General features: G+C 39.9%; 1 protein-coding gene across 1 annotated transcript; it reads right to left on the bottom strand.

The window, feature by feature from the left end:
* Nucleotides 1-330: 330 nt before the first annotated feature.
* On the bottom strand, nucleotides 331-23,935 carry FEM1C (fem-1 homolog C). The gene is made up of 3 exons (XM_064642198.1): nucleotides 23,841-23,935; nucleotides 22,562-23,291; nucleotides 331-10,335 (listed from the first exon to the last, which is right to left on the bottom strand). Exons 2-3 carry the CDS (start codon nucleotides 23,103-23,105, stop codon nucleotides 9,026-9,028), a joined length of 1,854 nt encoding a protein of 617 aa, XP_064498268.1. The 5' UTR covers nucleotides 23,106-23,291; nucleotides 23,841-23,935; the 3' UTR covers nucleotides 331-9,025.
* Between the last annotated feature and the right edge of the window lie 3,247 nt (nucleotides 23,936-27,182).

Raw genomic sequence — 27,182 nt, 5'->3', positions numbered from 1 at the left:
GAGGGAGATCACACTGTACAAACCAGGATCATCCATTGGTCAGATGCTACCACCTTGATGAAGAGGTGCAGGAACTGTATGACATATGATGTAATGAATGTGTGACATGTCTAAAACACTGACCCAATCTGCTGCTCTCCAGTAAAGCTCAGGTTATGAGCAAAGACTTTTTCATGGTCCTAAGTAATTTAATCCCTGTGTGGATTCTCTCATGCCTAGTAAGAGTCAAGCTTCTGCTGAATCCTCTTCTTCAGCTGGAACTGTCAGAATGGACTCTGCCATCTGCTCATTCTGGTGTTCCCAAGGAAGTTACAGACACACATATGCTGCTCTATTTCTGTTGAGTTTATTAAACTGGCCCAACATGTTCAGAAATTACTGAGAAGATGGATAGACACATACATTAAGACTGTGCAATGACACTAGCCTGATTTCTCTAAGAAATTCTTGGTGGTTTTGTTTTGTTTCATAGCAGACTCTTCATGTATGAAATCACCATGTCAAACCATACCTGGAGCAAAGAGTCTTAAAATTAAAGAACCTTGTTCCTTGCCACAGCCCAAACTTCCTGTGATCATTTTAAGAGTCTGTGTCTTAGTTTCTGCATTTGTATAATGGAGTAAATATTTCTTTACAACACGTGAACAGCATTTTGTACTAAGGTCAGTAATACTGTCAGGAGGAAGCATCAGCAATACATACAGCACAGCTGATTCATTTTCCAGCAGTTAATGATGTGGTAGATCCATCTTAGCAATCAACTACATTTTCATTTTCCAGCTCAAAGCACAGATTATGGGATGTTATCCTAGATAGGCAATAACCACCTACAAGAAAGAGAAAAGAAAAACCAGTGTAGGTGCTGGAGCATGTCCAAAGAAGGGCAATGAGGCTGGTGAAGCTATTGGAGCTGGTGAAGCAATTAGGAGTGGCTGAGGGAGCTGGGGTTGTTTAGCCTGGAGGAGGCTCAGGGGAGACCTCATCACTCTCTACAACCACCTGAAAGGAGGCTGTAGCCAGGAAGGTATTGGTCTCTTCTCCCAGGCAACCAGCAATACAAGAGGGCATGGTCTTAAGCTGTGCCAGGGGAGGTTTAGGTTGAACATTAGGAAGAAGTTCTTTACAGAGAGAATGACTGGACATTGGAATGGGCAGCCCAGGGAGGTGGTGAAGTCACCGTCCCCGGAGGTATTTAAGAAGAGACTGGATGTAGCACTCTGTGCCATGGTCTAGTTGACAAGGTGGTGTTGGCTCAAAGGTTGGACTCAATCTCAGAGGTCTTTTCCAACCTAAGTGATTCTGTAATGTTTAATATCAGAAGAGAAACTGAAAAGTACGCTACCCTTGTATTAGCAAGAAGCAGATCTGTCACATGGAGAAGTTGATGCCAAGGATCAAAAGTCTGTGACACTTTTGAGGGGGTGAAATAGGGAATGGGAGAAGATAAAGTCTTCTCCCAAGAACTGGACACCCATTAGTGGTCAAAGCCTGTTAGGTGAGCTTTTGGAGCACATTTTTCAGCTCAGTTGCATTCAAAAGGAATCCAGTCTGGGGACTAAGAGACCTCAGTGATATGAACACAAACAAGCAGAGTAAGGACAATCTGGAGACTGATTTGAAAAGCACACCCCTGATCTAAACTACAATGCTGGGGTGAGTGTTCTCTGCACAGACCACTCTTCTCACAGATCTGCTCTTTGGCCCTGGGGTTACCACAAGGTGGGACTGGAAGTGCCATGAGCACTCCTCATGTACAACACAATGGGCATCTCCCTCACAGAGTAGGTGAGGTAATGATAAAGCAGGTGATGTATTTCCCTCAACCAGCAAAGCCAGAAAAACAGAGAAAGAGCACAGTCAGCTTAGGACTCTACGTTATAGGATAGCAAAAAAAAGTACAGTGCAAGCCTTGTAGCCACACATGTGGAAAAAAAAATAAGAAAAAGCAAGGTTATTATTTTAAAACTATGGGATGGAAATAAAAAATAATCCATGTTTGTCTCATTCACTGAACATTTTGCCTCGCATTCTAGTTAGGATAATGCTGTGTGTGAATAGAAGAAAATAACATCTAGGGACCTAAAAAATCAGAATAGGACACAAGCTACAGTATCTGAAAACAAGTGACTATTTACTGCAAAAAATCCCTCCCGTTGTAACAAGGAAAGAATTGGCAATTTAAATTGCCAGTTCAGCAGCAAAATATGTTTAATGAATCAGTGAATCCTGGTATTTGTGGTAGCATACAATCAAGAGAGGGGGAAAGGGAGAACAGAAACATTCTGTCGGCTTACCTGTGGATTATTCTGCTTTTTGCTCATCCTTACATCTTAGGGGGGCGTTTGGCTGGTTGGTGTAGCCTAACCACATGAAGGCTGAGAAAAGGAACTGGCTGAAGGACAGACAAGTGCTAAAACTATGAGAAGATAAACAAACAAAGCTGTGAATTGGGAATTAGGTTCCTAATCATTGACAGACTGGAGTCCCAAATGCCTTCTAAAGAGAAATTCTGGCAAGGAACTTAAGACTCAATAAATTTTCAGGAGAAGAAGCAATCCTTTTAACTTCAGATAGGAACCCACATGTCTTATGATCTGATGGGAGACATGGTTGCCATTTTCATCATCTACATTGCCTCACACTTACTGGCTTTCAACAAGCACTTACAGGGACCAGAAAGCAATTTTTTTTTTCTCCTGTATGCATAATTCAATATTGCTGTTCCTAATTCCTGAGTATAGCCTCTCCTCAATTCTTCTGAATGCTAAGATCAACTGCAAGGTAAGACTTTGATTTAGCGTGAAGGGGAAGGGCTTTCTGCTGTTCACTGTGGATGGCATTTGGCCCTCTGGATATTATGTGGAAAACAAACAAATGGATTGCCTTTGCCAGAGTAATATACCACACACTTCGTCTCTTTTGCCCTAGTCCTGCATGACTTGGTATGGTGAGTTTGGGTCTTCAACTGACAGCCAGCATTTGCTACTGCCAAGAAGCATTTTTGCATAGTTACACAGCTTAGGTAACAGCAGACATCTTTCAGCATCTGCAACTGCAGAGGGATGAATAACGATGTAAATGATCCTTTCCAGTTCTTCCCTTTCCTAATTAAGAGAATACATTCAAATCATTAAAGCCATCTGTGTGACAATTATCTTACTGTGAAAGCTCGGATCAGTTTTCCTCTTCCAGAACCTCATCATTTCTGATGCTGTTGTTACTGATTAGGCCTAATCTAAAATTTCAGCTCTCTGAAATGTGCACTGCCTTATCGGATAGACTGTGACTACTGTGCTTAACTCTAAAAATATTTTGAACTTATAATGATAATGTTCTTCAAAGTGTTCAATTTCCTAGCTGCCTTAATAAGGATCCTATACTTCTTTCACCCTTGAAGTATTTTATTAGTCTATTTTTCGAATTGTTTATGCAACAGGGGAGATACTTTAAGAAGAAAATGAATTTGTACAACCTTTTTGATAAAGTGCCTGTTGCTTACTTATACTTTATGCTAAAAGTACTGTTTCCACAGAGTTAACAGTATGACTAACTGCTTTTTTCTAGAAACTGGGAAAATAATCTCTACTATATCATCCAGTTTAAGCCTTTTCTTTATTATTACCCACTACCAAAATTCAAAGGCTTGACTGGACCACCATTTCACAGAAAGAAAGAGCATGAAACATGACATTTTGTTTAAGATACAATTCTTAATGACATGAAGATCAAAGTCTAAAGCTGCAGCAGTCACATTTAGCTACTCATACTCAACAGAAAAAGCAGTTTACCAACCAGTATTGCAGTACCCTAGAGGAAACAGATATATAGACTCACACAGGTGTTCTCCAAAACATATTTTTAATGTATTCTGCATCTGGAGCCTAAGGAGAGTAAGAGCAGAGAAATATGCTTGTTATTCCTTTTTTACATTACCGTTAAAGCTAAATTACTTCACGTAAAAAAGAAACTGCAATATTTCCATACACGGAGCTAGCCCTGCATAGGAAGTCTTTGCGATAGAATGGAACACAAGGACAATGTTAGTTAAAACCAAACCAACAACAGCTTTTTGTTCTGCCCTCACTGAGGGCTCAACAGTTACTTTTACACTCACAGCCAAGAAATAAGAGCAGTCTAGTATGTCTCTCGTCAACTTCCCCAAAATCACTTTGAAGCGTTAAATACCAGTCAGATTCATTGTAGTCACAGAAGGTAAAATTAGTGTTTAGTCTACTTTTTCGTGCTTCTCAGCATTTTAGAGTATAACAGTCCTTCCACTCTATACTTCAATGCATGAGGAAGCTATTTCAAGAGCAGTCATATCCTGCCACTGTCACCTTGCAGCTGATACAAAACTGAGAAGAGGCACATTTTTTTCTCAAAAGGTTTTAATCTTCTTATCAATCCTCCTTTAAGGATTTTGCTTTAGCATTGTATTCCTTTTTTTAAAGTAGTGTTTTGTAAAAATGGAAAGAAGTTAATTTTAACCAGTTACAAAACAGTTGTTAAAAGACAGCTCTTTGTGGACTTAGTAAATACACAAAACTACTTCCTTTCTGTTGTAAAGTATATATGGAAAACTAACACACTGTTGCCTTGCATTTCAGAAAGCATCTTTACACTGCACTGAACAAACAGGACAGAGACACCGCAGACAACTGGAATCTTGTTTCCAGCCTAAGTGATACAAAAATAGGAATAAAATTTTAGAATTTTTTTACGAGAATATTTTTCATCTTCCTTGTTGAAGTGCTTCAGTTGAAACCCAGAATGATTAGAAGCTGCTTTAAGCATATATCCCCTTCACAAAAAATGTAACTTCAGAGGTCTCAACAAGCAAGGAGGTATAAGTGTCTTTGTCTCAAGGAAGTTTAACCTGTAAGTTGTTTAATCAATGTAAAACCTGTTTCACCCCTGCAGGGTGTACAATTATTTCCGCAGTGTTGTCAACATTTTTCTGTGTCAGTAGCTCAGAAGCAGTGCATCTCATCAGAAAAAAAAAAAGGCCAAATAGGAAGAAAAGAGAAGAACAGTAAAAGAATGAGTTAAAAATATGACAAAAATAAAACCATTCTTTGTGTTCTGAATGCTCTTTAGTTCCTTGTCCTTACCACAGCTTGCAATACCACTGGATTTAACATCAATATGTTTCACTAAAATAAACTTATTCCCACCTCTCAATAGTAACAATAATAATAATAATAAAAAAATAAAATATCTGGTCCAGGAAATTGGTATCTATATTGAAGTGGAGACAAAACTCTTTGTATCAGGGCTGAGGAGGCAAAACGGCTACTACCCATTAGCACAGGCCTTAGTGGCACATGCATCTCAGACAGGACCTGCTCTCCCAGCCCTCCTTCCCAGCCAGTAAATCCTAAACTAACCCCTAACACGTTACTCAGCACAGGCTCTGTACCAAACTGTTTTAAAATTAAGAGAAATAAAACAGGGTAGTGTAAACACACAGGGCTAAATGCAAAGTTGCCGTAAATGCATGAACCCTCCTTCTGGGACACCTAACTCCAAGTTATCTGGCAACATAAGTGTTCAGCAGAGAGGCTCACCACCACGAAAAGTTAAATTCTGCATAGAGGTGATAAGTCTTTTGGATTGATGCACTTCAGTAGATATTTAGACAGAACTACATGCAATATATCAGCATGTCCTAATAAACTGGTTTGTTTCTAAAGAGTAACTAACACAGTAAGCCTTCCTTGTAGCAACATTCACTAGATTTATATAGATGTAATAGTGATATGCTTTCATTTTGGGAATGTTTTCAATTTTAAAAATTTGCTAGTAATTAACAATTTTTAGATTATATTACTGGACTAATGATCATAAATCACAGAATGGTTGGGGTTGGAAGGGACCTTAAAGACCATGTAGTTCCAACTCCTCTGTCATGGGCAGGGACATCTTTCACTAGACCAGGTTGCTCAGAGCCCCATCCAGCCTGGTCTTGAGCACTTCCAGGGATGGGACAGCCACAACCTCTCTGGACAAGCTGTTCCAATTTCTCACCACCCTCACAGTGAAGAATTTCTTCCTAATATCCAATCTAAATCTCTCCTCTTTCAGTTTAAAGTTATTCCCCTTGTCCTATCACTAAATGACCTTGTAAAATGTCCCACTCCAGCTCATTTGTAGCCCCTTAAGGTACTGGAAGGTGCTATAAGGTCTCCTTGGAGCCTTCTCTTCTCCAGGCTGAACAACCAAGTAATAATGTCCAGCTAATACTAAACAGGGTATTTGTCAGTTATGAAGGCATAAATTTAAACTATAACCCCTAAAGAGCAATACAGATTCCAAAGTAAAAACTCTAAAAATCCCTTTCTCTGTGACCTATACAAAAAGAATTATTCTTATGACTTGACAGATAATGTGTTTCTTGCATGGTATGATTTGTTGATTATCTCTACTTACAGATTAGCAGAAAAGCATTGAAATATATCAATTCAAAAATCAAGCTACATGTTCTCACTAATGACAAGCTGAGTGGCATGTGTCTTAAGCATTACAAACCAGAGCAATTCAGTCAATTGATTAGAATTTTACTCCTGTGTGATGCAAGCAAAACCTGCATGCTGGCTTATATCAGCAACGGCGTGGCCAGCAGGACCATCCCCCCGTACTCAGCACTGATGAGGCCACAACTTGTTGTGAGGCCCCTCACTACAAGAAAGACATAGAGGTGCTGGAGCATGTCAAGAGAAGGGCAATGGAGATGGGCACAAGTCTGAGCAGCTGAGGGAGCTGGGGGTGTTTAGCCTGGAGAAAAGGAGGCTAAGGGGAGCCCTTATCGTTCTCTACAGTTATCTGGAAGGAAGTTGTGGCAAGGTGGAAGTAGGTCTCTTCTCCTGAGTAACAAGTGATAGGACAAGGGGAAACAGCCTCAAGCTGAACGAGGGAAGGTACAGATTTGATATTAGGAAAAAATTCTTCATGGAAAGGGTGGTTAAACATTGGAACAGGCTGTCTAGCAAAGCAGTTGAATCACCATCACTGGAGGTATTTAAAAGATGTGTAGATGTGGCACTTAAGGACACAGTTTAGTGCTGAACTTGGCAGTGCTGGGTTGAGGGTTGGACTCAAGGGTTTCTTCCAACCTATGATTCTTGTAATTTTATACAATGTAGACATAGCAAGGGACAAACAGGTGAAAATTGCTTCAAAATAGCAAGTCTTATAGTGGCAATACACAAACAGCACTGCTTTCAACACATCTTTGCTTAAAAATATCCCCATAATTTTCCTAAGAATGGCTAAGCTAGTAGGCACCATGCTGTGCACTGACAGAAATGCCAAAACAGACCAAAAGCGTGGAAGTACTATTCTTATATGCTCCCAACACACATTCTTCCTCAACTTAAATGACAAAAATGTTCCAACATCAACTTAAAAAATAAACATTAAGTATTAAAAAGACCCTCCTAATCTAATTTATTTGGATTCTAAATATCTTTCTCTAAAACAACTTGTTGAATTTCTGGAGTAAGAACCCCATAGATACACATACTGCAAACCACTGAGATGAGACATTAAGTCAAAAATATCCAGTATGCTAGACCACTAAATTTGCAAGTAACCTGTATCCTATCCAGCAGAAATTAATTTCACTTTAAGACATTTGCAGGGCTAATGTGCCGTAATAAATCCTACCAATAATCAACAGTAAAGTGCTGAATTATATTAATTACCTGAATCGCACTCACATTTATGGTCTTCATTTATAGACTTATCGAGTCAAAAGAGCCCTTTCTGTTGTAGAAGCTAAGCTGTTGTGCAAATATTATAAAAATATGTACTTTAATTAGGAGCTATATACACAACAGAACTTCCGCTTTTGTTAAGTAGAGCTGACACAGTAGAGATGAAAAATCCATGCAAGTATTTCTAAAGATACTTAAAAAGAAGAAAAAAGGACACTGTTATAGAATTTCCAATATCCTGGCAGACAGCCACTTACTATACTAGGTGATGTCTAGATCTGGACTGATAAGCATCATGCCACAAACATGCTTTAGTTTCTTCTGTAGATTTGCAGATTTTAAAGTACAGCATATATTTGAACTACTTCTCATTAAAGTGTATCATTAAGGTTTGAGGTTAAACTCTGAGCAAACTTCACATCTAGTCACATAATCAGCACAAGCAAGACATTAGTGCAAAGGGGAAGGTGTCAGTTGTACATAATGAGGACTCTTCCCCCAGCTGCACGATGCAATAGAACAATTTTCAGATTTAAAGTTCAAGTGGACTACAATCAGACAAAGCAAGATTTTCTTTTCCCAAATTTAGGACAAATTTCCAGAGGAACAAGATGAAAGCAATCTCAGTTACAGCAGTCAAAAAAGTCAAACCCAAGTTTGGAGAGCTGATAAATAACTCCAAAATTTATCATGCTATGAAGACAGCATTCTCAAAAGAGCTCCAAACGAACTGCTAAACAAAATTGGCATTTAAGTTGAAATTGGCCAAGTGCTGCATAGAAATATGCTCACACACAACAGTCATGTTTAAGCCAGTGCATAGAGAAGATAAAAGCACTTATGGTAGTTGCAAATGTTAACAAGTCCATACAACTTGTACAGTTTAGCAATGAGTCCATAGAAAAAGAAGAGAGTAAGAGTAGAAACGCTCAAGCAAAACCAAAAAAAGATGACCTTCCAACTGTATAAAATCCACATGACAATTACAGTAGAAAGACATCAGTGGAAAATACTCGTCTCAGTCCCAAACACTCAACAGGCAAATAAGACCAGAAAAGACAAGCCTTTGGCAGACAATTTGAAAGTCTAGATATGGCATTACATTTCTAAATAATCCACAAAATATATTATATGGCATATTCATATTAAATACTGGGTAACCAACTCTGCAGATCTGATGCTAACAACACTTTAGCCAATGAGAGCAAAATGGAGCAAGCTAAGGGAACGCTGGTGTATCACAACAGTGCTCAAGGAAAATATTATCACCAAGTCGTGCTTCAAAAACAGTGCTCTGGGACACTACACTATCATCTATGAAGCAAAACAAAGTTCTCTAGTTTTTCAGGGATGTTCCCTGCATAGGATATGTTATGATTCACTATTACACGAGCAGCAAGACACTGCAAAGTAGTATGATTTATGGGCTGGATTAAATTTTTTGCTATTTCCTTCTCATCCAGCAAATCACTAGCAGTTTGTTTATGGGAGTTTGTGGCATCAAAATGTGAACCTGACTTGATAAGAAGATTCATGATGTCTGGATGGTTGTTCAGTGCAGCAATGTGTAATGGACTGTTGTTATCAGAGTCTCTGACATTTACATCAGCACCACATTCCACCAGGATAGCAGTAACTTGTAGAGAGGGGAATTTACAAACTGGGTAGCGACCGACACAGGTAGTATTATTGTCAACAGCAAGGTGAAGTGGACTGAAGTTATTCTTCCCTCTAGGCTGAAGTTTAAGAAACTTGTAGATAGTCTGTTTCTTAAAATGTTCCTGTTCTGCGCTGCAAGGTACTTTCTCCAACAAACAAATCAAATGCAAAATGATGGAAAGGGCTTTGTTCAGCTGTGTTGGATCAGGAAGACACTGGGTTTGTTTCATGGCTCGTTCTATTTCAAGAACACTTTTGCACAGTATACCCATTAGATCATCAAATGTGACAGTAGTGCCTAGCAGACCTTTTGCCCTATCCTGAAGCATGAATGAGAAAAGTTCAGCAAACGATAGCAAACTGCTGGCTGTCATAGGGCTCAGTGGATCAAGGTTGCTCTGCTGCATGTCCAAAGCATATTTCCATAAGTTGATGCAACGCTTGAAGTTTCCAGAGTCTGCATAGACAGCACCTCTGTATCTAATATAATACGATGTGTCTGGGTGAGAAGGGCCAAGAATACGTTCTCTAATTAATAATGCTTGCATTCTCATTTCATCAGGATCTGCAATAAGATTTTCTAGCTCTTCTGAGCTGTTTACCTCTTTAGCATAATCATACGCCATAATCAGTGTTTGTGGCACAGGTTTGCTCAGGATATTAGTCCTATCACTGTATCTCATTTCCATAGCTCGCTTCCAGTATTTCAAAGCACCAAGCAGATCTCTCTTTTTGTCCACGAATGTTGCTCCTAGAAGTTCCAGCGCATTTATGCGCTCAGCCTTACTAGTCTGTACATGCTGGGTCAGAAAGTCCACGATATTTGTGTGGCCTGTAACACTGGCTGACAGGAGGGGAGTCATTCCATAACCGTCCTTTTCCATTTTAGCACAATACTTGAGAAGCATCTTCATGATCTCCAAACTTCCAGATTCAGCACAGTCATGTAATGCTGTATTTCCTGCAAGAGAAGAAACATGATTAAATGAATCATAATCAAGTTATAGTCCGAACCCCACCATGCTAATAGTTAAAAAAAAGTTTAAAAAAGTCAAATATTAATAGTTTTAAAATAGCTTTTTCCACATCTCTGTATTTTGAAAGCTTAGATGACAAGTCAAAATATTCAAGATCTGATTAAATATCAAGGTTACCAGGCAGTTATAAAAATAAAAATGCTTGATATTATGGCCCCAAGTTTTTAAAAAAAGCAAAACTAAACCAGAATTAAAATGCAAGTCTCCACTACACAAAAGCACAGGAGCAGGAATTCCACTGTGTCAAAAGTCAAGCAAATGGGAGACCAGTTTGGTTGAACAGGGAACTCCTCATGCTGCTCAAGAGGAAAAAGAAATTGTATGATCTCAGGAACCAAGGTCAGGCTTTGACAGGGAAGGTGAGGAATCTGACAGAGCTGTGCTTGATATAAGTAGGGACAAGACACAAAAGGCCAAAGCTCAATTAGTATTGAAACTGGTCCATATTGTGTGAGACAAGAAGAAGGGTTTTTAAAGTACGTTAGTAGCAAGAGGAGGTGTAACGAAAACATTAGACTGATACATGTTGGAGATGGTCATCTGATTATTAAGGGTGAAGAAAAATTGAGACATTCAATGTTTTATTTTGCCTCAGTCTTTAATAACACACAGGGACTGTCCTCTGCCCAGTCCCTGGCTTCAGAAGATGACTGTGGGAATAGTGACTTTCCATTTGTCTGGACACTTCTCAGGGACTGTATCAGCTGAATGTTCACAAGCCCACAGGACCTTATGGGATTCACCCTAGAGTACTGAAGAAGCTGGGCGATGATATGGCAGGTCCTGCCTCCCATCAACTATCAAAAGTCTTGGGAGGTCCCCACTGACTGGAAGCCAGATGTTATTTCATTTTATGGGAAGGGCAAGAGGGATGACCCAGGAATCTACAGATGTATTAGTCTAACCTCAGTACTTGGACAAATCATGGAGTAGATCATACTGAATGCTACTGAAAAGCATTTAAAGGACAATGCAATCATCAGGAACCATCAACACAGATTCATAGAGGAAAAGTCCTTTTTTAATTAATTTGATATCCTTCTAGGATAAGGTCATCCACCCAGCAGATGAAGGGCTGTAAGGAATGTCCTGTGAGGACTTTGGATTTTTCTAGTTTGGAGAAAAGGATGCTGAGGGGTGACCTTGTTGGTCTTTACGGCTTCCTGAGGGGGAGAAGTGGAGACAGAGGTGCTGAGCTCTTGCCCCGGTATCCAGTGACAGGACAGATGGTAACAGCTCAAAGCTGTGCCAGGGGATGTTGAGGCTTGCCATGAGGAACCTTCTTTGCTGAGAGGTGGTCAAACAGTGGAACAGGCTTTCTCCAGAGGTCGTTGATGCCCCAAGCATGTCAGTGTCATTACCTTTGGTCAATGTCCTTAGTGATTTGATAAAATTTTTGGTCAGCCAGAAATTGGTCAGGCAGTTGGACTAGTGATTATTGTAGGTCCCTTCCAACTAGAATAATCTATTCTGTAAAGGATTTTGTAACTGCTTCCAAGAATAAAACAGAAATTTAAGCTCTCTATCTTCACATTGCTTTACTTTTCCCTCATCCCTTGTTAAATTTCCCTCCTTCTCTATCTCCAGCAACAATTAAAAAATAGTGAGATGTGTATGAAAATTAAAGCTGGGATAACCCAACATTGACTTTCTTTTCATCTACCCTACACCTCTTCCTCTCTCCATCTGCCAACCCTTTTGATGGGTATGTTTTGAAGCAATGATTTTATACAGACAACACAATCCATCAGAACAGACCCTCCATTCAGCTGGGACCTTTGAGACTGCCAGTATATTCTGAGGGAGCAGAATATTTTGTCAAGGGCGTGTATATACCCAGACAAACTATTCTTAACGCTTTCTTAGGCCTTTATCCTGAACTCCCATCTTAATCCCTCTGCTCTTGTAGTTAGGATTCCCAGAGCTAAGAAGAAAAACATGCCCTCAACACACAACATGCAGCCATCTATCTTACAAGCATCTTATCATTTACATGCAGATTATTTTTCATTAGCATGACATTATAAAGTCTTTTATTTAATGGTATTCCAGTTCCAACAACATGTGAGGAAATTTCTAGTAAGCATTAGTGCCACCTATTTGAAAACTCTATTTACAGAAAATTAGAGAGCAAGTATTGGACACCACAGTTGAATATCTATTAGGTTTCAACTAGACTAAAAGTTTGCTTAACTTCAGATATGAGCATTTCAGTGGAGGAGAAAGGAAAGATGGAGATAAACTCTTCTGGTCCTCTCTCAACATAACGGAGTCTATTATGTAGCTGACTGCTTTAAACCCACACAATTTACATTATCCTTGTTCTTTATATTATGTATATACACACTACAGACACAGGCATAGAAAGTTTTCAGCCTCACACAAAATTAACAGAAAATTCATGTTAAAATCTGCCCTCCAACCCAATTAAGATCTCCTAAATCATTAGGCCTGCAAATTCCAGTTAACTGTCCATCCAATCATCACTTTCTGTTATGCTGTCAGCAAGTTTCCACATTCACAAATGAGAACCTAATTTTCTAAAGGTTCACTGCCCATTCCTAGTAATCAGATTTGGCTTTTAAAAGTTAAGACAGACAAGTTTCAGGAAACTTCCTTATTTGCATTTTTCGTAGGCTTTTTTTTAATGCCAACAAGAGAGCGATTTACGGTGTGCTTTGCCATTGTATTTCTAGTCTCTAACAGAACTTACGTGGGTTAGGAAGGAATGCAATAGAAATCTTCAGCTCATGGGAGGGATAAGTGTATTTGTATAGTCTACTGATCTGAACAGCTTCTATTTATCTTCATACACTTTAACTTTTTTCCTGACTCTGATCTCTAGAATGCATGGTTCACTCTTCATTCTAGAGCATTAGTTAATGAAACTCTAGTCAAAAGCACACTTGAGATCTGCCTTAAAAGCCTAACACTGTACAGACTTAAATTGAAACTAAAATGAAGGTGAAGTCTTTACATTAATACATTCTTTCTGCCAAGAATGTATAGTTTACACTGGCCTGAATACAGTAAATTCAAAAGCAAAACATGTCAAATTAGTACACATATGTCTATATAAGAAAAAAGGTTTCATACTTATTAAATACTTCAAAAATAGAAAACGTGTTCCATTTTCAATTATAAGAACTTAATGTAGATCTATACAAATAACTTTGACATCTTCTAGCTTTTACATATGTGATTTCATAGCACGCTTACCTCCTTTCTAACAGGACACAGTAAGAATTCACAAAGTTGAAGAAAAAAAAAACCACAAAAGCAAAATTCAGAAATACCTGGTCAAACCATAATGACTGTCCTCTGAATTCCACACCCACTTGTCACCAGCAGATTGAGACACCTTAGATCCACAATGTAAACCTATACTCTGTGCTTTGAATTAGCAGATTGTCACAGAGCAGCTTGCTTTTATCTTCTGTTGGCAAAGCCACTGAGACAAGAAAATGTTCACCCAATGCTTTGCAAGTTTTGGTATGCAGAAGAAGTATGTAGAGACTAAAAGACTGTTTAGATGAATATTTTCTAATGGGCACCGGGCATTTTGCCTTGGTTTCCTCACTAGTATCCAGATCATCCAGATCATCCACTCCTTCTCTCCTAATCTTTCAGTTCTTAAAACTTCACATGTATATTGGTCTCCTACTTCTTCCTCAAACAGGTTTGTTGACCATCTGAAAAAGAACTCAGCATATTCTAAGGCCTCGTTGTTGCTCTCAATTCCAGCAACCAGAAAACCAGCAATAACAGAATATGCAGTTATCCAGGACAAAGTGAGTCTCAATCCACGCTGAGCAGAAATCAAAATTTAGCTGACAGACTAATCAAATTCACAGAAAAATGCATAAAAAATTATTTTCAAAAGCCTATGACTTAAGTTTAGCAGGTTTTTGTAAATATAGCAGAGCTATGAACACATTTTTTCCCCTCATATTTTAACTGTAGGATCCAAACATTTAAATAAAAAAAAAACCCACAGAAAATATTAGATTGTTTTACAAACTGAAAGTGAGCTTAACTTGCAAAATATTATTTTCCTGAAATATTTCTGAATAGTGGCCAGTGATTTCACTATCATTTACTGACAAGTAAGCAGAGGAAGACATCTCAACACAAAGTGGCATCTGAAATTATCTGCTAGATCAACATTCATAAAGCTGAATCCAGTTCATGCAACAGAAAGTGATTTTCAATCCTTGTAATACTCAGGCAATTTTTACCATTAATAGAGAGCATTAAGTTAATTATAGGTCTGGCCACACTACAATCTCTACCAAGACCAACAAAATTTTCAATTGCAGGAACAGAGATTTAACCAAATTTAGGTGGATTAAGAGTTGGTGAATTTGGCATGCATAATTTATCAGCTATAATTCCCTCTGTCCTTATTGCACATCGCAGACCAGAAAACTGTCGATACCTCATTATTGAGAAGGACAAGACCTTTATATTCCTAAAACAGGAAGGTGTCACAGGCAGACAAATACACAAACTTACCAACACACATACATTTTAAGTCTTCTTGGTATGCTGGAGGAAGTGTAGTTAAAATGCAACTACAGCAGTTAATCCAGAACTAAAGACTGGTTGGTTGCTCAAACTAGCTGCAATCTGTACTTATTGGTGAAGGCAAAACCAGAAGCACCCGGCTGAGCCACCACTTAACACAGACACTTCAGGGTGTATTCAAATCCATACACTATCTCTCACAGCAGAGCTCTAAAACACTGGAGTTGGCACCTGTTTTCTACCTACAAGTCAATATTTTTGAGATATTTAAAAAGTCATAACATAAAAGCATTTTAAAGACAAATAACCCCAAAGGTATCAGTAGCACTGAAGTTCTTACTATTGCTTCACAACTATTAACATACATTTTGCCATCTTGGATCAACACCAGTTATTCATATTACATACTGCAGATCCATCACTGTATGACTGAAAAAAATCCACACAAAATAAGCTTGGCCATTGTCTGGGTAAATTCAATCCAACAGTCTGTATGCCATTAATTTACAATGCAGCTATGTAGAACATGTGGAAATATGTTTAAGACTCCAAGGAATTTCACTACTCTGTCCTTAAAGTAATTTAGTTTTTTTCATTCATATTACAATTAAGTTTAAACAGCTGTTAGGGACAGTTTATCAGAATTAGCATTGTTTTTTAGTTATTTACACTGCAGTAGCCCTTAGAGTTAAAATAACCACAGTTCATATTAAACCATGTAAATATTAGTAACACAAGGCCATCACCACTGATTTTTAGAAGCTGCACCTCACTTAGTTTGACTGGATGGTACCAGTACAGGAGTGAGAAGAATATATTGTAAGAAACACAAGTTTCCATAGAAAAGTGGGTAGTTGTAGACAGATAGTTGAGAGCTGCCAACTTAAAAAAAACACCAAAAAACAACTTAAACCCCAATCTTAAGAAAGAACAACATTACCAGCCATCTACACCTAGCAAGTATCAAGTTAAATGTGAGGAAGAACTTGAAAGAAAACATGGTAGTGGCCTTAATATCTAATTTGAAGGCTAAGTTCCATACATTGGCCAGGAGTTGAGCAGTTCAAATAAGTATGGCAAATCAAGCATTATCCTGTGATACATTTCAAAACACTGTACTGTCTATATTGACAGTAATAACTAGCTGAACACAATTCAGTGGTTAATGAAAGTTTTGTAACATTATTTATTCAGCAACAATCTAAAAATCAATAATATCTCTATTGCTGTATTAAGAAGGAAAAAGGCTGAAAATAAGCAAAAGTAATTTGAAAGTCATTCTCTTTGATAAGCCATTTTCAAAGAGACACATATAAAGGTGTTGGCCATATTTAGAGTATTTTTTTAAAGGTGAGAATGATTATTTCAAAGTAGGTTTCAGGTAGTCTTTTCAACCCATTTTTAATTGCAAAATGACTTGCAGGAATTTAATCATGTATCAGAGATAGTTAATATTATGACAACATGAAGGGCTCCTCCTTCTTGCCCAGACACAAAACTGGAGTAGAGATACTCTGGTAGTCCCGATACTTCTCTGCTAGAATGTGTCACTGTATTGTATTGCTAATACTGCTTACAAACCGTTTCTGTCTGTATAAAACTTTACCATTTACACTATCTAATAACTTTCTCTAATTAGAAACAGCAAAAAGAAACAGAATAACCCCACCTCCAGTCCTTCCAAATCTTGTAAACACAAATTCAGGAAAAGATATGGTCAGCTGGCACCACAGCTTCGTATTTTATTCTTGTGTTAACAGTACTCCTTTAAAAGTGGTTATGAACATTACAGAAACACTTCACCTATCACAGAACTAATTCTCCAACTATCCTATGTTTCCACACTTACTGGACTGGGGGGTGGGCATTCAAATTCACAATGAGGACAGGTCTTTGTATGTCAGAAGAAAGTAATTCCCAAAATAGACTGGGAGCTTGTGACAGGGGAGTGAAAGAAAATGAAGCCATGACACAGAAAGTGATTTGCTTTGATTTGCAACCAATTAAGTGCATCCACTTCCCAGTACTTATGAAATGCTTGATCAAATTTCCATGCGATAAAACTTAAAATTTAACACCAATCTGATTTCATATCCAAGATCATTAAACATAAGAGAAAAAAAAATTATTTAAATGACTGAATAGTGTGTAAAATTAACCACATGTATATATTTTTGCAGCCCTATAGATGAATCAACCACTTTTATAAAGTGAAATTGTTCATGTAATGTTCATTTTTTTTTCTATCACAGCACTTAGAGTAATTCAGTCTTCCAAGTATTTTACTGATTAAAAAAAAAGTAAGTATTGCTAGATGCACACACACATGGACAGTGCACAGGAAAATTGTTACACGTCCCTATAGTCAGTATGAATGGCAAAGAAAAACTAGAAGTATATCTTCCCTTTTAGCAAAAATTAAGTTAAAAAGTAAGTAATTCAGTAAAAAATGCAAAGAACTGCTAATCTCAAGAACTGATCTTAATCTAGTTTCCATATGCTGTAATGGAATAATTCCTCTCTTGCTCACCAAAGTACTTACTGAGAACAAGATTACCAGTTATTAGATTAATAACAGTGTGCTGCTAATAATTTAATTTCAACATAAACTTCTTTTTAGTTGAAATTCAAGAATTTATTCCCTTAAATGTATCTTTTTAATTTAATTTAATTTACGGACATTCTTACTGAAGTTCAGTTTCCACACGGTGTCACAAACAATATATCTATAAAATGCAGTGCACTGCACCATGTAATACCTACCAAAACAGAAATAAAAGCAACCCCCCAAAAAACAACACAGCACACTTTTAGAGCAAGGGCTTATTCAAAGAGGGGGTGTGAAGCAACAAGTAACAAATCAAACAAGCAAAAATAAAGCCCAAGGGGTTTTGGTCTTTTTTGTTCCCTCCCCACCCCCCGCCCCTCGCCTTGCCCCGTCACCAATAAATGTATGAATCTTGGCAAGCAGACAAGACAAACAACCTCAGAAGCAAACAAACCTGTCAAGACTCCTTAATGTTTACTGCAAGAGAAAATGAATTATTTTTAACACATACTAAACCATACTGATCACAAAGGAAAAAGCATGCACCTCTATAATCCCCCTATTTCTGGGTCTTCCGAGTTTGTAAAGGATTTTTTCCCTTACCAGCAGGTTTCAATGTTACACTTTCCACTAGCCCATAAAAACACAATACCGAAACAGCACTAGCCCTTGATAAAGTACTACTACACATACAACCTTGATACAGTACCCATAGAGACAGAGGTCTGTATGCTTCTGTACTTTCCAAAGTGAGGAAGCAAAGTCAAAAAGCCTTGTTTTCCATATTATTCTACAAAGCTATTGCAATCAAACACTGTGCCAGTGGAATTTAGGAATCATAATATTATTTTCAATTTTTAAAATGCAATCAAATGCTCCTGTGCAGATCCCAAGAGACATCTAAAAGAGTGCCTAGTTCAGCAGTTCTTATTAGACTTTCTAATAATCAGAAGGAGAAAAAAAATTAGTCTTTTGGCTAGCTGACAGGTCTGATAACTACAGAAGAGGGATAGAGTTAGCGAAGATGACTTACAAAACCACAAAGATCACCTTGAAGAGACCATATAACAAACATCTGAAGAATGGAAAGACTTGTTCAGAAAAAATACCTGCCTTTCAAGCAGGTATTTTTAAAAAAAGTCACTGTGCCATTGCATTCAGATCATCCTGGCTATCAGCATATGTTTACTTAATCTACAACTTAACTCATTAATTCATGCAATAATGGATATTCATTCCCCTTCTTTCTGCAAATCTGGCGGAGGAGGATAAAGCATAACACAAATTATCAAAATACGCATTCCGAATTTTCAAAATGCAAGATTTTGAATCTTGTGTCATGTCTGGAGTTGAAACAAAAGCACAAGATTCCATTAAAAACAGTCTTCATGAAAAAGAATTTTATTCAGGGCATTTATAGGAAATATTGTATTATTAAATATAAAATCCAACAAATACAGTCCCAAAGAGCCCCGATCTGTAATCCGAAGGCCCTAAGCCCACTGCCACTTGTATTAAGAGAATAAGCATTTCCCTTCCTACACATCGCCAGATGAAGACTGTGCACAGAAACAAATCAGTGAAACGTATTAGAGAATCAAAAGGTCTGTTCTGAAGGTAACCATAAGGGAGCACCACCCTAATAACAAATCACTGGCAGGCTTTGCAATGCAGCAAACATAAATCTGCACGCAGCCGTCACAGAACGTCCTCCTCATCCGGCGCAGAGGTAGAGCTCTGCTTCACTTGAGCTTTACTTCTAGGGTTGTGCCTCGTCCTGAAAAAAGTCGGGTTCCTGCTACTCTAGCATTATCCACACCATTCCTCCTTTTAGAAGCAGCATAGAACCTTGTCACCTGAGATATTAATATATGCAAGCGAAACTTATTGAGCTTTCTTATTTTTATCTGCAGCCTCTCAAACCAGTAGACTAGAGAAAGCTATGAATTAGGAAGACAGGGGTGAATTACCTATGTAAAGCACTGCTTTGGTTGCTTCACATCTAGAGATACCTTTCCAATTTTCCACAATTATTAAATAAAAAATCCCACCTACCCTTCTTACCCTAGCTATCAGTTTGTCCCCATGGCTTATAAAACATTTTTTAAAAAACCCTTTGCTTACACTTCTGTGGCCTACGTGCTACACGGAAGTTGGGGGAAACTGTGAAAGCTCAGATTTGCAAAACAGTAGAAACTAAGACAACTAAAGGTTTGTACTTTCAATTCAGAACCATTGGCCACCTTTCACAGGAGAGCACTCATCTACCCCTAACACCTTATAACCTCCTTCTTCAGCACCATCTCCTATTGAGACAGTGCCAGACCTACACTTCACCTCAGTGTAGCAGCTTAACTGACTGAGACTCTGAAATCTTTATGAACACCTGTACTTCTGCACTTTCATAACTGTCTTTTAAAAACCTCTGCATTCTGAATTTCCACAGTCCAAAATACAGCTGCGGGATTCTGCCTGTATTTTAGAATCGGTATTTCACCTTTCACCTGCTCTATACACTTAGACATGTGTGAACTTACCTGTTTTCTCTCATATCAAACTATTTGGATTTTTCCCTGGAACTGCCAACACTTCAAAACATTTTCATATTTACATTTTCCTGAGTTTTAAAATATGTATTAAATTCGACTTTGCAATATGAAAATCCAGTGGAAAACCTCAAGAAACAGTCCAAGTAATTTCTGTCCCCTGTCCCACCCCAGGCTGCATAGTAATCTCCCACAACAGCACCTCTACTGAAGTTACGTAGTTCTGCTCTTACAAGGAGCATTGCAATTTTAAATGCAACAAAATCTGAAACAGTTAAAGCTTTTTACATCTTTCACAGAAAAACAGGTTTCTCTATACATGGCCCAAGACAGGGCCTACCTAAAAAGAGCTCACATACAAGGGCAGCAACAACTTCTACTACTGAAGAGCAGAGCACTCAGGTGCTCTGTATGTTCCTGCTACAAGCCCAGACACACTTGTCAGCTGTTTACCACATAGCAGGGAGGGGTAGAAACTGAAAGTAATACAAAAAGTCTTTGAGGTGGAACGTGACAATGTAAAATGAATCCTGCTGGATCCATTTTAAAATTAATGGCATTTCTGCACACAAAACTTAAAAGGTTACCTGCTGAGTCTCAGAAACTGCAATGCCCATACTGTCGCAATACTAGAGGCTACCGATTTTCCTCAGTTCTTCTGCCTTTCCACAGATGACTTCCAAGGTTTATAGTACTTGCTTGCTTGCTTTACTTCACCACTGCTTAACTTCAGAGATCAGACTTCTTTAATACACCAAAAAGTACGCTCCTGTCCTACCAGAGGGGATTTCCACATACTTACCAGCAGATAACTATTACCTACAGACATCCATTTGTACACGTGGCAGTTCAAAGTATAAAATGAGTTTTAATGAGCTAAACCATATTCAATGCAACTTTAATTACAGATCAATTATATACCTTAAGAACTTTTGCTAGTGTGCCTAGGTGCAAGTCACACAGAAACTAAAGGAAGAAGTGAGAAAAAGGAATTAAGATAACAGACAGCACTGAAAATCCTCAGGAATGTGTGGCTGCCACTCAGTCAGTTAAACAAAGACAAAAATGCTAATGTACTAATAAAGTGAACAAAAAGAACGAGTAAGGTAAAGCCTACTCCACCAACACAAAATGAGGGAGGAAAAGAACTGCAGAGTTACGTCTTTTTTCTCTGTTACATCAAATATTTAACAGTACTCTTCTGTTCATACCTATTGTATAAAGGGATAGATTTAAAACTAAACCCCAAGTTTTTAATTGTTTACACACTTTATATTTAGCTTGCTATTCCAAGAACACTGTTTAGAAAAATGACATTTTTATCCTACCACAAGTCCATGATGATTCATAAGCAACCTCAAATCCTTACAAAGTAAGATTTATTTTGCTCTTCCCACCTCTGTGACAGATCTGTAGTTTAGCTTTCTTTACATTAGACCCACATATCTGTACAATTTGCTGAAAAACCACATATTTAACCAAGAAGCTTTTCCAAAGATTACTCTCATAGTTGGTGTTTACCAGTAATAATAATCTAGTCACACAATAATCTAGACACTAAGTATATTTTAACAGAAATAACAGTTAAGGTACAGTATACTATTACAAATGTAATAGCCTGAAACAGGCTGTAGAAGTATTATACTACAAAAAAATTATTACTGATTAGTAATATATATATGTATATATATACAAAATCCCAAAATCTGCTGAAATAAAATCCTGTCCCAGTGAGCTAAAACATTAACTGTAACTTGCAGTAACTGGTTGCTTTTCAGGTAAATATCACATCCCCCAGTATTCAAGCCAAGAGATCCAACTTATGATCCCATCAAAAAAACCCAGAAATCTTCATTTTGAGTGGTAACACAAGGGCAAGTGCAAACAGGGGCAATTTTGAGATCTGTGAGCCACTGGAATTCTTCTGTTGAGATCACAGTCACCTGCAGCTTCATTTCTTTAATCCTATTATGTGTTTTTGTTTACCAACAGTGAAAAAGGTCAAACATTACTCAATAGTTTGGAGGGAGAGGGTGAAGAGCAAAGTCGTTTTTAATTTTTCCAATGTAGAAAGTAGTTTTTCTCCTTTATGCATACTTCCTTGTATTACCCTTACTGGCACAGGTCAGTTTTACATACAGCATTTTGCTTTGTCAAGAAATAGTTTGAAAATCAATAATGCACACTCACATATTTGAGTATGTTTTTTACACCAACCTACTAAAAAGAGGAGCTCTCAGCAAGTTTATTAGCTTTTAACACATGCATGAATATGACATTTCATATGACTAAGTCTTTTTAAGAATTAGGGGCTTAAGATTAAAGCTTATCAATTTAAAGTGAAATTTTATAACCCATGTTAACAAAAGAGTACATTAAAAAAAAAAGTAGAAACACAGCTAAATACACTTTATCTCTCACTACGCCACTTTATGAAAGCAGAATACTTTTGCACGGTCAGCCTCCTGAAGAAGTAAATGAGTACCTTTACTGCTATTCACCACAACAAAAGTGAAGAAACTATCTTACCTTTAACACTTTTTCTGTTAACATCAGCTCCTTTTTCAAGTAAATACTGAGCAATTTCTTTGTGGCCTTTGTAACAGGAGATCATCAAGCAGGTATGCCCGTGGCGGTTTGATACTTCCAGATCTGCTTTGTGCTCCACAAGGTATTTTACTATTTCCAGGTGACCATCAAAACAGGCAGCTCTGAGCGGTGTCGAATTTGTCAGGGTCGTGTTGTTGACAGACGCACCGTGATCCAACAGACACTGAACCACCTTTAGGTGGCCAGCGGCCGACGCTGCCCACAGCGGCGGAGCCCCCTCGATGGTCTCGCCATCAAAATTCACCGAACCACCAACTTCTATGGACGCAGAGCAATGGTCCAACAAGTATTCCACCATGTCGAGGTGACCGTAGCGGGCTGCCATCAGAAGTGGTGTGGCACCATTGGTTTTCTCTGACATCAGTTGGGCCACCTCTTCCCTTGTTTTGCTTGCCAGTAGCTTGGAAAGGAGCCGCAGCTTGCCATCACGAGCTGCGTTGAAGACTGCTGTCTTTAGATCCATTTAGTCTGTACCTCTCTGCTTCCTGAAGGATACAGGCCTGCCTTTTTCACAGTCAAGACCTTAATGGAAACGCTCAGCCCAAACAGAACGTCCCCAGCTTCTTCTCAGATCAGTCTTATCTCGATGGGACAACATGGAGACTCTGAACAGGGTCCTGACGAAGCGCAGGCTGTGCTTGTCATAAATCTGCAGAAGGAAGAATTCTCAATGTTTTCACCTCCTATTTGGCAAACAAGTAACCGCATTGTGTTTTCCAGCAGCTATACCCAAACAAGTCGCTGTTGTGGCGCGCCGGCGTCCAGCTGCATTCCATGGGACTCTCCCTGGCCGCGCGGTGGCCCCTGAGGAAAGCTACTCGGGGGGGAGGGGGCTGATCCTACCACCGTGTTATCCATACCAGCCACAGAACGATCCTCTTCCCCCTCACAGCGCTCCGACCGCCCCCCCCGACTCGTTTCGGAGCGCACCCCAAGCGCAGAGCCCCCCGCTCCCGCCGGGAGCCCCAAGGACACGCACCCCCAGGGGAGAGCCGGGTGGGAAAGGCACCGGCGGGGCTCCGGCAGAGCTCCGAGCGGCGGGGAGAGCCCGAGCCCGCCGCCCCCCTCACGGCTGCCCCCCGGTGCGCCCAGAGCCCGCCGGCCCCCTCCCTCTCTCCCTCCTTCCTCTCACGGTACCCAGCCCGCCCCGCTCGCCTCCCCGGAGCTGGCCGGAAAGGGCGGCCAGCCCGCAGGTTACCTTCCCGGAGCGCTCCGGGCCGCCTCCCGCCGCCGCCCTCAGATGGACGCGCCCGCCGCCGCCGCCCGCGCTCGCTGCGACGCCTCCATGACAGCCCGGCCCGCCGCCCCGCGCCCGCCCCGCGCCGGGCCGCCCCGCCGCCGCCAATCAGTGCAGGGCGCGGGCGCCAGCCAGCCAATCACAGCGCTTCCGGGGGCGGGACTACGCCGCCGCTGGAGGGCGGCGGTGGGGCGCGCGGGAGGGCGGCCGCCAGGGGGCGCCAGGGAGCGCTCCACGCTCCGCTGTGGGCCGGGACGGGGCGGGTGTGAGGGCACGGGGTGAACACACCTCATACGGACAAATGTGTGCCTAATGCGTGTGTGCACTTGGTATACACGGTACTGTGCCCAGTTGTGGGCTCCTCAGTACAGGACAGACGAGGAGTTACTGGAGAGGGCCCAGCAGAGGCCACAAAGGTGGTCAGGGGTTTGAGACATCTCCCTTATGAGGAGAGACTGCTGGAGCTGGGGATGTTTAGTCTGGAGAAAAGACAGAGGGGGTCTCATCAATATATACAAATATCTTCAAGGCAGGTGCCAGGAGGATGGTGCAGACTCTTTTCAGTGCTGTCCCGTGACAGGACAAGGAGCAATGGCCATAAACTTAAACACAAGAAGTTCCACCTCAACATGAAGAAGAATTTTACATTGAGACTGGCAGAGCACTGGAACAGGCTGCCCAGGGAAGTCATGGACCCTCTCTCTCTCTGGAGACATTCAAAACCCACCTGAACCCATTCCTGTGTCACCTGATCCAGGTGACCCTGCCTTGGCAGTGGGGTTGGACTGGATGATCTCCAGAGGTCCCTTCCAACACTAACAATTTTGTGATCCTATGATTCTGTATATACATGCTTCATTAATTAATAAGCTTTGGGTTAAATGTCCAATTTTTGCAGCACAAAGAATGCTCTGGCCCTGGACAATGGTCGCTGTTCGGTGCAGAATTTGCTTTTGATTGACATTGCAAATGACTTGCTAAAGGCTTAGCACTGGATGTTTGCTTTATTCCTATGATAACAGAAAGGGAGAAAGATTTTAAAAGAGCAGAAAAATTTCTGTCACAACAAAGCATGTTACCTGCAGGCCTCAGAAAGGAAGAACACCACATGCAGAAACAAAGATGGAGAAGGACCATGAGCATTAATGGGCAGTAATTTGGACATCAGTTTGAAAAAGAATCTAGTGTCCTCCCTACTCCAGAAGGGAAAAAAAAAAAAAAAAGCCAGCGAGTGAGAGAACAGTTCAATGTGCAGTTTTTAAAAGCAATATATCACAGCCTGGGTGGCCCTTTGTCCCTTTGCACCCTGTGCTGGCAAGATGGTGCATAGGCTGGTGATTGTTTTGTCTGCAAGCCTCAGAAGCAGAAAGATCAAAAGACAGCAGTTGGGAATTTAGAGAAAAGCAATCAAAATTCTTAAGTGGCCGATTGTATTAATTAATGGAGAGAGATTAAAAGATGTAACTGTGTGTAAATGCTAAATTAGAAGTAAGTGGGGGTAAGAAAAAAAGAGAATTTTTTCAAGAGATGTGAGTGGAACGGAGGAATCCTTTTAAGAGCTTTACAAACTGTAGTCAACAGCAACTGGGAAGAAAATGAACAGAGGAAAAGGCATACTTATCATCCGAAATAAGGAAGCCTCTGTCAAGCCAGAAAAATAATTTCAAAATTGTGGGAGCAAATTGATAGAGTCATGGTGGGGTGTGCAAATCATATCACATGTAAATAAGGTACAATAGGGAACAGTTCTGTGCCGGAGGGAACACGGAGAGGCCTGAGAGACCTTCCCCCTTCAATCTCTGAAGTTTTCAGGGCAGGCAGCACCGATGGATCTGCAAACTACATGGCAGTGGGTGCAGTAATGCTTCTACGGATGTCAAACACAGCCTATCCTCACTTTCTTCCAGCTCTGAATTAGGCCAAGACCTGGGACAGGGTCCTGGGGAGAAAAAATGGTTAGGTATGCCAGAGGGGCATTGGAATGGCTTCTGCCAAGACCTACCACCTGGACTATGGCAGATCAATCCTTGAATGCAAGCAGAAGGCTTGCACTCAAGGGGAGTTTAGGCCCTGCCTGTCAGACCACTGGGATTCTTCTTTAAATAAAAATCTCAGTCTCCTGTGGCAAATAATAAATCTGTTTTGGTATTTCAGAAATCTGCCTTAGAATCATGAGGTATAAGCATCTAAGAATTAAGCAGAGAAATGAATTATTAAAGAAAATTTTACAGGAGTTCTTAGAGAATGAATCGCCCTTCTGCCATCTTTCATACCTCAGTACACATATGTCTTCAAGAACAATTTAATCATATTTATATTTTAAGAACATTCTCATGGCATAAGTGGATTTAAGAAGGTCTGCATCCTGTCTGCAGTTCTAGGAGTTTCACATTTTCACACTGCCCTGTGGAGGCAACATTTACTTGGCAGTACTTGGCTCTTGGGGGCAGTGGGAACCAGCATGATGTGACCTCAGCCAGCACTTCCCACCGCAGTTATTTTCTGACTCCCAGGAAGAACCTAAGCCCTACCTCCCAAGGTAAAAAGTAAATATTTTGATGCAGTGTACCTGAAGCACAATGAAAAATAAGAAATACCAATACCTTCTTTAAGGTTTCAGCTTTAATCTTTTGTGTCATGGGAACACAGGTCCAGGGACAATTTAATCTCTTACCTCCCCCTCTCTTTGGCCCCATTCTGGATGTAGGAAGAATGACTGCATGTCCATGGGGAAGAAAGATGTTGTTGTCAGGCTGGGATTTCTGGTGGTGCCCCAAACATAGCCTATGTCATAGAAAAGACCAAGCCTTGATGCTTGTTCAGTTTTGCAGCCTTCTTCTCCAAAACTCTCTGGTTTTGAAAGCTATGAATGGAGAATGGTGTTAAGTTAAACAATAACTTGTGTTGCAGTGACTTAGTTCTCACTTTAGGGTATTCTTGTCCTCACAGCTGATCACAGTAGACAGCAGAAGGGATTTGTCACATGCACAAGGGACTAATGTGCTACCCACCTTGAAGGCATCTATGGTTTGGTGTGGAATGATTGTCCTTCAGTGCCTGGGTCACAGCTCTGTGGCACTGTGTGTTATAGACCAGTGCTTTACTGTTGTGTTCACATCCTTCATTCCAGACTGAAGAAGAGATGTTCATTTAGTGTACAAATGGTAGCACTATATGGAAAAAATTGTCACCAGACCATTCTTGACAGAGTGCTTGGTCTGAATCAGCTGGACGGTTTTCAGGATTGCCATTGATAATATTTTGGGAGTCAAATTCTGATTTCAGCAAGAGGTATGGTTGTAA

This window comes from Pseudopipra pipra, chromosome Z (genome assembly GCF_036250125.1).
Source record: "Pseudopipra pipra isolate bDixPip1 chromosome Z, bDixPip1.hap1, whole genome shotgun sequence".
NCBI classification, from domain to species: Eukaryota; Metazoa; Chordata; class Aves; order Passeriformes; family Pipridae; genus Pseudopipra; species Pseudopipra pipra.
Note: the sequence above shows the minus strand (reverse complement) of the source record. Positions and strands in the feature narration are given on the sequence as shown.

Excerpts from the sequence above, each read along its gene's own strand:
- FEM1C (XM_064642198.1), bottom strand. The coding sequence starts at position 23,105 with ATGGATCTAAAGACAGCAGTCTTCAACGCAGCTCGTGATGGCAAGCTG. Across the intron at positions 10,336-22,561 it reads TAACAGAAAAAGTGTTAAAG|GAAATACAGCATTACATGAC; the intron begins GTAAGATAGTTT and ends CTTCTCTTGCAG.